The 11,760-nt window shown below is 32.7% G+C and overlaps 2 protein-coding genes across 2 annotated transcripts in view; both read left to right on the forward strand.

Moving 5' to 3' along the window:
- LOTGIDRAFT_234333 (hypothetical protein) overlaps window positions 1–2,332 on the forward strand; it is a gene marked incomplete at its 5' end in the record, with an annotated part of 9,100 nt that extends 6,768 nt beyond the window's left edge. The window contains 4 exons of the mRNA XM_009061634.1: window positions 491–523; window positions 858–1,019; window positions 1,451–1,627; window positions 1,900–2,332. Coding sequence (XP_009059882.1) covers window positions 491–523; window positions 858–1,019; window positions 1,451–1,627; window positions 1,900–2,261 — 734 coding nt within the window. The 3' untranslated portion in view covers window positions 2,262–2,332. The remainder of the gene's footprint in view (window positions 1–490; window positions 524–857; window positions 1,020–1,450; window positions 1,628–1,899) is intronic.
- Window positions 2,333–7,602: 5,270 nt separating this feature from the next.
- Window positions 7,603–11,760, forward strand: part of LOTGIDRAFT_234334 (hypothetical protein) — a gene marked incomplete at its 5' end in the record, with an annotated part of 9,089 nt that continues 4,931 nt past the window's right edge. Inside the window, 5 exons of the mRNA XM_009061635.1 lie at window positions 7,603–7,672; window positions 8,547–8,573; window positions 9,670–9,702; window positions 10,577–10,603; window positions 11,607–11,639. Coding sequence (XP_009059883.1) covers window positions 7,603–7,672; window positions 8,547–8,573; window positions 9,670–9,702; window positions 10,577–10,603; window positions 11,607–11,639 — 190 coding nt within the window. The remainder of the gene's footprint in view (window positions 7,673–8,546; window positions 8,574–9,669; window positions 9,703–10,576; window positions 10,604–11,606; window positions 11,640–11,760) is intronic.

The raw sequence follows: 11,760 nt of genomic DNA on the forward strand, positions 1-11,760 counted from the left end.
GGGAGTATAAATCACAACTTTATTTGCATCTTAGTCGGTAAAAACTACAAAAGAACAAAATAAAATACACTTAATACAATCTTACAGTGAAAGATACATGAAATAATGTAATGAAATACGAATTTACGTTTGCAAAATAATGATCCCCATTGCGTTCCGTACTTTTAAAAACTTCAAAAAGGGAATGGATAAAAATGCAACTTAAATCAATATCTAGCGATCAAATATAGAGTTAAACGTATTTAATAGCATAAAAATAAACAGGTAAGTAAAATTATAAACTTACAGCGTGGTAGAGCTATCTATCTACGGGAAAAGAAGGAATTTAGAATGTAAACACGCCGATTTGTAAAGGTGCTTCCGCTAAAATTATGAACTAATGGGAGATAACTGTAGATTACTACGGCGGTCCAATAAGACAATCGCGACAGAACATTGGTATATAATCAAAATTCTTGCAACTTAAATATAAATTTCTTGGTTATTGTAGGAAGGCCAACGACGACGAGGAGGACGACTCCAGGTATGTTATCTTATAATTCTTATTTTAACGTCACTTTGCACACTGCCCTAAATTTAACATTAGGAAAGTACAGATGTGTTTAAAAAGTATGTATGTCTTAACGTAGTTTTGCACATTAGAGAATTTTTCTCTCGATTTCAATGACAAATTGATCATCAAGTGTCATTATTTTTTATCTTTTTATTTCCTGATGCTGGAAATTTCTTGTTCTTGTATTGTAGATAATATTTTTCTTAAGGAACAGGTTTTGCCTCGAAACGATTACACAGGATTTTTTTTGTCTATCTACTTTCACTTTATGATGTTTCTAATAATTCCACAAAATTGTTTGCAGGTTGCATGACAGAGCCAAATATCAGCAATGCAATTATAACCACGAATTCTCCAACACTGTTTACAACAGTCAATATCACTTGTCGTGAAGGGTTCAGAATGACACAAATTCTGAGTTGTGATTCTGATAATTTGAAATATGAAGACACAGAATGTAGACCAGGTGAGAAAATTGTAAACTTACGGGGTCAGATCGACCAGAATCTAGTAGCAGCACAAATTTCAACGACTACTAACACAGCCGGCGGTATCTGGGATAATCTGTTCAATTGCTGTATTAAGTTGACCTGGGCGCCCCAATGACTGAAAGATCATAATTGATGATTTTACAGATATGACCAATTGTCATCTTGCCATCTTGACCCATATTGCCATCTTGTCCAATTGTCATCTTGACCAATTGCCATCTTGACCCATATTGCCATCTTTACCTTTGCCATCTTTACCAATTGCCATCTCGACCAATTGCCATTTTAACCAGTTGCCATCTTTACCAATTGCTATCTTGACCAATTGCTATCTTGACCAATTGCCATCTTGACCAATTGCCATCTTGACCATTTGCCATCTTTATATTTGATGTTTCTTTTTCAGTTGAATGTCCGTTGAACCCGGTAATAAGAAATGGTGACCTGACTTTTGCGATCGGGTCAAGAGTTATTGGAGTTAAATATAATTTTAGGTGTAAAAGACCTTTTACTAAACAAGGGAGAGGAGGAACTATAATATGTAATACGTGTGGAGAATGGGAAACGGATATAACATGTGTAGGTAAGAAATGAAATGAAGTTTTACGTACTACATTTCTGCAACTAGTTTCACTAAGTAGGCCTACAGCAAACTCCACGCAGCGTGCAATGAAGGATTTTTTGCCAGGTCACGCGACATCGGATCTTTTTCGATTTCCATCTGTCGAGAGATCTTTAATCACTGCCGGATCCCGTGTCGATACGTTACTAAAGGTACGACAAAGCCTTAGTTAGAAAACTGCTTCACAAATACGAATCAAAATATAGTTTGTTTGTATATTTTCTTGTTTGCAGGTCCTTGTCAGTTCCAGGAAGTCGGGTGTCAAGGCTTTCCACCTGGGTATGCTCCAATTGTGAAAACCAGAGAATACTCACGGACTGCATGCGAGACATCATGTAACAACAATCCTAGGTGTACGACATGGTCTTTCCTCGAGTATCGCTGCAAACTATACACATCTCCTGTCATTATGGTTATCGGAGGTTCACTAACAAGGGCTAAGTGTCAACAGTTGTGCGCCTTTAATCGCAGATGTTTGTCCGTTGTCTCTACACCTACAGAGTGCGCTCTGTTTGATAAAAGACAACTAGAAACTTCACGTGGAGCAACTGGGTTGAATTTCTACTACTCTAAAATCGATGAAGATTGTGAGTAATGTAGCCAACACCCTACATTGAGTATAATTAATATCTATTCCGAATCGTAAATAAATAATTTACATGCATTATGTTATGTGTTATTTATTTGTCTTACCATTTCTTATTACTACAGGGGTGTGAAGGTGAAAAAGGTTGAGAACCATGCCTTGCTATATTATGTTATAGATAACTAAAAATCAATGTTCCCACTTTCAGAAAGTGGCACAGCTCCATATTTTAACTTTTGAAGATGCGCATTTTGATTTAATTTCTATAGAAATATTGAACTTTAATGAGCTATTAAAACATTTGGATTAGAACCCACTGAAGAGATAGTGAAATTGACTAATAAACCAATCAAATGTTCAACATTTCCAATTCAAATATACAGGACAAAAGTTTTGTAGTTAGCTTTCACTTTGGGTTTTATATCAGTTGAGTTTAGGAAAACAGTTTGAAGAAATTATAATAAATTTAACTTAACCAAAAGTTTGGATTAGGTTCTTTAACTTTAGAAACTAAAAAACCTAACACTACAGCATGGATAAATAAAGCAAAACCTTACCTTGTGGATCAAATCGGAGACACTCTTCAAGGTGATTTAGATATGAATAATTTCAAAGCAACTAATTTAAAATCTCCGAAAAATGATAATGACGCTGTTCACAAGAAATATTGACGGGAGCAAATAAATTCAATTGAAGTAAATAAAAACCATTTAGAATATGAAATAAGTAATGTGAAAAGATTCTTCAAACGTCAATTAAATAATAAAAATTTTATTAATGATACTAAACTAACCTGTGCCAGTGCCTTATATTGAATAGTAACTGGTTACTCTTCAATCACCCTAATCTCTAAAATACAACAAGAGGTAGAAAGTTTTATAAGTTTTATTCAAAAACAATTGGTTGATGTAGTGAACAAAATTTAATTTCATTAATATCTAAATTAGAGGATAAGATTACAAAACAAAAATTAGACATTCAACAATTAATAGATAACATTCCAGATGAAAATGAAGATATATTTCAACAGGAATTAAATGCTCTGGAAACTAAACTTAACGGTGAATTACAAAAAGAACTAACGATTATTAAACAACAAAACCTCTATTCAACAACAAATACAAAATATTGATGATAGTGTTACTCAACAACAGATTACCACTATTAATAATGAAGTTTTAAAACAGGACAAAAATATAGCCGCATTAGAAAAGCATCTCAAGGAAGAAAATAAATCATATTATTTCAATCTTCCTTTTAGAAATTTAACTTATAAAGATGCTTCTATTACTGATAATATTGATAAATCAAAATATTATGAATTGAAAAAATATGGATTTACATATTTTACATTTCTTACATTAGAGATGGTATTATTAACCCTCCAGGTCTTTTTGATAGAGTAGTTGATATTATTCATACAACACTTTTTACTTTCCGAGGATAACTTCAAATTTAAATTACTTTTCCTTTGCAGGTAAAAGTTGATTCAATATTTTTCAGACAAAACTCACGATATTCATGTAATCAATTTAACGCTCGTAAAGTTCTTCAGTTTATCAATGGTACACAAATGTGGAAACTAAAGAATTAGAAATTAACGACGAAAACAGCAAGCTTAATCACTTGTATGAAATTAAAACAAGTGGAAAAAATATAGATAGGTTTAGAACGTTAATCACACCAGATAAAGAAAAGATCTTCTTGGATTGAGTAATTTTGATATGATATTGGAGACGGAAATTCCACCATCAATGAATATTAATTAGAATTCCAGAACCACAAAAAGAAGGAGGAAAGCTATTCAGTTATGAGTTTTTACGAACTTCAGACTTTGAATACGTAAAATATTTTGTTAATAATGATATATTTACCTCAATTGATATTCATAAAAGTCAACAAAAACAAAAATTTTGATACCAGCAATAAGAGATGATGAGGCATATGTTAATATATCTATCTCTATTGAAAAACCAAAATTTTCAGTTCATCTAAACAAGATTAATGATTCGAAAGAACAAATGTCGTTAGTAACTGTAAAAGTTTATACCATGGACAAAAAAATTATCCAGCTTTTGGTTTATCAGAAGTTCACTTAATTCAATTACCTTAAAAATGTAACTAGAAAGCAGACATAACTACATGATAGGAAAACAAAATGAACTAAAAGAAAAACTAAAACACTTCAACAAATGCAGAAAAACATGGAGTAGAATTGATTCTGTTTTCAAAACATTAAGCACAATTCTAACAGTAGGGATAACAGTGGCAACAGCCGTAATGGCGGATTAATGCTTCCAATAATTGTTTTACATCAAAACAGAAATCTAATTATAAAAAGAAAACAGAAATTTTAAATACATATCTTAATGAATTATTTATATTTTTTGAAAGATCAAGAGAAGATAAGAACATAACCATTGAAGAATTAGAAGAATTCATTGAAATTTTAGATACATTTGATGTAGAAATATCATCTGTAAATATAAAGATAAAATAAATATTTAAAAATAAAAACTTAAAGAAAAGAATGGATAAAATTGGAAATTTAGACAAAGGACTATCCAAAAGACTTTTTTCATTGATATTCAATTCAATACCTAATTTATTTTCGCGTAAATTTGACAAAGAAGATGAAGAATCCTTTATATAGTTAATAATATGGATAAGGAGTTTAAAAATGAGGAGAATGAAATTAAAATATCAACCACAAATATGCTTTATTCAGAATTAATCATGAGAATAACTATTCTATTTAATGATTTTAAAATTAAAGGTCAAATTGAAATAGACGAATATATGAAGAGGGGGAATATAAACACGACACGACAGTATCTGGTTTCAATGCCCAATCTTTCCAAGCTGCTTATTCAAAGTCGCATGATACACCTGACGCCTCTGATTGGTATTTTACAGGAGAGATTATTTTCAGCAAAAATTATTTCAGAATAGTAAAAAGATCTAAAACTGGCAGAGGTGGAAATCAACTTAAAAAGATAAATGAATACAAAGGCGAAAATTGTTACATACCAAGCGATGGTTATTGTTTTATAAAGTGTGTAAATCACTTCATGAATAAAGACTTAATAAAGGAATTTAAAGAAACAAAAGAATTTGAAAAATTTATCAACAGTTTTAAAAAGAAAAAAGAAAAGGAGTGATGACAGTTGGAAGAATTAAGCTATTCAGCGATCGATTTAATACCAATTTTCAAATCTATAACCCAGTTTCCCCAGATGTTATAAATTAGTTATTGAAAATTGTTAGGGGGATGTGATAATGAAAATACACTCAACGTCCAACCTATCCAGCTGTAAATTGGTACTGAATAAGTTATCTTTCCCCATTCCAGCCCATCCAGTTGTAAATAGGTACTGAATAAGTCTGCTTTCAGTCTACCCAACTGTAAATAGGTACCGAATAAGTCTGCTTTCAGCCTACCCAGGTGTAAATAGGCACTGAATAAGTTCTCTTTCCCCATTCCCAATAAATAGGTACTGAATAAGTCATTGTACCCCAGTCTCGGAAGGCTGAAAGCAGCCACTGTATAAGTCATCTTTTCCCATTCCAGCCTACCAGCCTGAAACATTTATTCTACTTTTCACTTCCCAAATCGTGTTAGATATATTTTAGAAAACTTTCTAGAGAGAGGCTCCTCTACTCCTCTAAAATCTGCAAAGAGATGCTGAGGCGCCCGGATGGGCTCTCGTCCTCGCTACGTTACTGAGCTAGTGTCAATAAGTAACAACATCTGGCAGAGAAGTATTCGTGTTGCATAATTGACATTTAAAGGGATTTTAAAGAGGTTTTAAATTCTATTATATGTAAAGGGGACACTGGTAGAGTTTATTTGCACCATTCCTATTTTCAATCAGATGTCTGTGGTTCCTACAATTCCAATAAAACTAAGTGTTTAATGCAGATTCCCAGTTGCTGTTCGTTGCCGGACAAAGAAAATAATGTGAAGATTCTAGAAAAGTCCTTGTGCACATCATGTTGATAAATGAAATATTTCTCTCCAAAGTGATGGCGTCAATAGGGGTACGGGGTGGGGATCTGCTTTCCTTATCAGACGCTTCATGCAGGCCCACTGTTCTAATAAGTTTCCCTCATTGCATACAGTAGTGCGCTGCTCTTTCATTTCATTTTTGAATTGATTGCATGTACTAAAATAAACCATGAATTTAAGTTGACAATACAAGATACAACATTCACATTCAATTTCAGTTATTCTTCCTAGTAACAGTGTACTCAACATAACACATAACAAAACTACAATCCCTTTAAGCACTGAGTCAGTTTTGCACCACATAACTGTAGAGTACTACGGAAGCTCAAATACGACAGATTTTTAAATTTTTGAATTTGTAAAAATATCTTTGAATTTGTAAATATACTTTTGAATTTAAAATTCAATATGCCCGTGACAACTTTATGCTGATGATGCTGAAATCATTTATTGCCCCATGTCTTGGTACGGACTAATGAGACATTAATTATACCCCAATGAGATAGTAATTATCCCAAGTCTAGTGGCCATTTATCTAAGAAAGATTTGATTTCCCTTTAAAAATACCACCGACTGCCACCCATTTGCCTATCCCAGTTCCCTTGCTGGTTAACTTGAACCATTCCTTTTTGAAACATATTAACGGTTATCTGTTTTTGCTTAATATATACAGTCAAGTAACCTAATTCGTGCTAACCTATTTTTCGTGCATCTCCGGAAATGAGTGATAATTTACATGTGCGACCTCGTGTGAACTCCGCATTAGTTTGTTTTGATAAACATGGGTTATCTGTACAATATCAGCTAGTAGAATGAATCCAGTAGTTTCAAGCAAGGTAAAATGTGTTAATGTATACTTTGACAAATATAAAATGGCTGATTTCAACTATTACCAGATATCACAATTTTTTATCGGCCGAATTTCCTTATAATCCAAAGCTGTAATCGAAATTACAAGTGTCTTATTTTGTCAATCACTATTTGTTGTTTAAATCATTGTTCTTTGAAGAATTTGTCTTTAGTTATAATGAAATATTATTAAAGATAAATACTAAGTGAAGTTAATTATACCACCCGGTATCCATACAACGTGTTATTCTCGACTAACTTATAGTTACAACAATTTCAAAGTCAAAAGTATTTTAACAAATTTAAAAGTAATGCTACAAAAATAAATTTCGAAATTCATAAATTCAAAAACATGTTGTATTTACGTTTCCGTACATATCCGATGTCTGGCTGATAAGCTAATAGAACAAAAAAACTATGTTAAAAATGCCTAGAATTGAGTATAAATAGACGTGGCAAATTATTGTTTTATTTTCACTTGTAACTGAGAAGATGCATGCTGGAAGATTATTGTACCCTGTGGTTCTGTTCTGCATAACCTCTTGGACTGTTGTTGCTCAAGGTATGTTATCTTTTTGTTTCATCGTAGCTTTGTACATTGCCCTAAATTAAACATTAGGGAAGTACAGATGTGTTTAAAAAGTATGTATGTCTTAACGTAGTTTTCCACATTTGAGAATTTTTCTCCCGATTTCAATGACAAAGTGATTGCCGAGCGTCAGAATATTTGATCTTCTGATTTTCTGATGCTGGAAATTTCTTGTTCTTGTATTGTAAATAATATTTTCCCATGTGTTGAGGGAAAGGTTTTACCTCGAAAGACTTGCACAGGTTGTTTTATGTCTACTTTCACTTCCAAAATGTAAGATTTATTCTCCGTCCTCCTAGAGTATTGTATCTATTTTTATAGTTTATATTGGCGTCCTTGTCTGTCGGTCCGTCCGTCCGTCCGTCCATATTTCTCGTAAACACTCTAGAAGTCACTAGACTAAACTTGGTGAGATTGTTAGTAATCATCCAGGGATGAACCCTATTGAAAATCAAATAAGCCAAAAAGTATTAAGTATGAGTTATTGACCTTGTTCTTGATAACGCGTTGAAATTTTAGCTCGTAAACGCTCTAGAAGGCATTAAACTTGAGAAATGTTGACGAAACTTGGTGTAAGTGTTTGTAATCACCCAACTATGAACATGGATATTTTTTGTCTAATTTCACTTTCAAAATCGCGTTAGATTTTATTCTCTTTCCTCCTAGAGTATGATATTGTCCAAGGGAAGAAAACTGCTATTATTAAAATGAGTCTCATTAAATTTTCGGGTAATAAAAATATAATAAAGTTCTTGAGACCTATCTTGTTGTCTTGGTATATAATTTAATAATTTTGGTATTTAATTAAAATTCTTGGTACATGATATGAATTTCTTGGTATTTGTAGGCGGAACTAACGAATTTACGACTCCAGGTATGTTATCTTATAGTTCTTATTTCCACGTCACTTTGCACACTGCCTTAAATTTTACATTAGGGAAGTACAGATCTGTTTAAAAAGTATGTATGTCTTAACGTAGTTTTCCACATTAGAGAATTTTTCTCTCGATTTCAATGACAAAGTGATCATCTAGTGTCAATATTTTTGATCTTTTTATTTTCTGATGTTGGAAATTTCTTGTTCTTGTATTGTAAATAATATTTTCCCATGTGTTGAGGAACAGGTTTTACCTCGAAAGGATTACACAGGATTATTCTTTGTCTTCTGTCACTTCTAAAATCGCGTTAGATTTATTTTCCGTCCTTATCAGTGGCTCAGTCAGGATTACGTCCGAGGTGGGCGAAATATCTGAGATTGGAAGAATTTCTAACCTGGTCATGGGACTTTGGCCTGAAAAACTTGTTTTCGGGGCTGCTAATCGGGTATGAAATTTTCCAATTGAAGAAAAACTGCCATAATTAAAATTAGTCAGACCTAACTTATAGTCTAGGTACATAATTTTATGATTTTGGTTATTCAGTCCTATCCCGGAGGAATGACGTCTAGTTTTACTGTAACTTGCATCAATGTCAACTACAGGAGTATAAATCACAACTTTATTTGGTTCTTAGTCGGTAAAAACTACAAAAGAACAAAATGAAAATACACTTAATACAATCTTACAGTGAAAGATACATGAAATAATGTAATGAAATACGAATTTACGTTTGCAAAATAATGATCCTCATTGCGTTCCGTACTTTTAAAAACTTCAAAAAAGGGAATGGATAAAAATGCAACTTAAATCAATATCTAGCGATCAAATATAGAGTTAAACGTATTTAATAGCATAAAAATAAACAGGTAAGTAAAATTATAAACTTACAGCGTGGTAGAGTTATCTATCTACGGGAAAAGAAGGAATTTAGAATGTAAACACGCCGATTTGTAAAGGTGCTTCCGCTAAAATTATGAACTAATGGGAGATAACTGTAGATTACTACGGCGGTCTAATAAGACAATCGCGACAGAACATTGGTATATAATCAAAATTCTTGCAACTTAAATATAAATTTCTTGGTTATTGTAGGAAGGCCAACGACGACGAGGAGGACGACTCCGGGTATGTTATCTTATAATTCTTATTTCAACGTCACTTTGCACACTGCCCTAAATTTAACATTAGGGAAGTACAGATGTGTTTAAAAAGTATGTATGTCTTAACGTAGTTTTGCACATAAGGGAATTTTCTCCCGGTTTCAATGAGAAAGTGATTGCCGAGCGTCAGAATATTTGATCTTCTGATTTTCTGATGCTGGAAATTTCTTGTTCTTGTATTGTAAATAATATTTTCCCATGTGTTGAGGGAAAGGTTTTACCTCGAAAGACTTGCACAGGTTGTTTTATGTCTACTTTCACTTCCAAAATGTAAGATTTATTCTCCGTCCTCCTAGAGTATTGTATCTATTTTTATAGTTTATATTGGCGTCCTTGTTGTCTGTCCGTCCGTCCGTCCATATTTCTCGTAAACACTCTCGAAGGCACTAGACTAAACTTGGTGAGATTGTTAGTAATCATCCGGGGATGAACCCTATTGAAAATCAAATAAGCCAAAAAGTATTAAGTATGAGTTATTGACCTTGTTCTTGATAACGCGTTGAAATTTTAGCTCGTAAACGCTCTAGAAGGCATTAAACTTGAGAAATGTTGACGAAACTTGGTTTAAGTGTTTGTAATCACCCAACTATGAACATGGATATTTTTTGTCTAATTTCAATTTCAAAATCGCGTTAGATTTTATTCTCTTTCCTCCTAGAGTATGATATTGTCCAAGGGAAGAAAACTGCTATTATTAAAATGAGTCTCATTAAATTTTCGGGTAATAAAAATATAATAAAGTTCTTGAGACCTATCTTGTTGTCTTGGTATATAATTTAATAATTTTGGTATATAATTAAAATTCTTGGTACATGATATGAATTTCTTGGTATTTGTAGACGGATCTGACGAATTTACGACTCCAGGTATGTTATCTTATAGTTCTTATTTTAACATCACTTTGCACATTGCCCTAAATTTAACATTAGGGAAGTACAGATGTGTTTAAAAAGTATGTATGTCTTAACGTAGTTTTCTTGTTCTTGTATTGTAAATAATATTTTCCCATGTGTTGAGGAACAGGTTTTACCTCGAAAGGATTACACAGGATTTTTCTTTGTCTACTGTCACTTCTTAAATCGCGTTAGATTTATTTTCCGTCCTTATCAGTGGCTCAGCCAGGTTTACGTCCGAGGTGGGCGAAATATCTGAGATTGGAAGAATTTCTAACCTGGTCATGGGACTTTGGCCTGAAAAACTTGTTTTCGGGGCTGCTAATCGGGTATGAAATTTTCCAATTGAAGAAAAACTGCCATAATTAAAATTAGTCAGACCTAACTTATAGTCTAGGTACATAATTTTATGATTTTGGTTATTCAGTCCTATCCCGGAGGAATGACGTCTAGTTTTACTGTAACTTGCATCAATGTCAACTACAGGAGTATAAATCACAACTTTATTTGCTTCTTAGTCGGTAAAAACTACAAAAGAACAAAATGAAAATACACTTAATACAATCTTACAGTGAAAGATACATGAAATAATGTAATGAAATACGAATTTACGTTTGCAAAATAATGATCCCCATTGCGTTCCGTACTTTTAAAAACTTCAAAAAAGGGAATGGATAAAAATGCAACTTAAATCAATATCTAGCGATCAAATATAGAGTTAAACGTATTTAATAGCATAAAAATAAACAGGTAAGTAAAATTATAAACTTACAGCGTGGTAGAGTTATCTATCTACGGGAAAAGAAGGAATTTAGAATGTAAACACGCCGATTTGTAAAGGTGCTTCCGCTAAAATTATGAACTAATGGGAGATAACTGTAGATTACTACGGCGGTCTAATAAGACAATCGCGACAGAACATTGGTATATAATCAAAATTCTTGCAACTTAAATATAAATTTCTTGGTTATTGTAGGAAGGCCAACGACGACGAGGAGGACGACTCCGGGTATGTTATCTTATAATTCTTATTTCCACGTCACTTTGCACACTGCCCTANATTTAACATTAGGGAAGTACAGATGTGTTTAAAAAGTATGTATGTCTTAACGTAGTTTTGCACATAAGGG

The sequence above is a fragment of the Lottia gigantea genome (assembly GCF_000327385.1).
Source record: "Lottia gigantea unplaced genomic scaffold LOTGIsca_49, whole genome shotgun sequence".
In the NCBI taxonomy this organism is placed as follows: domain Eukaryota; kingdom Metazoa; phylum Mollusca; class Gastropoda; family Lottiidae; genus Lottia; species Lottia gigantea.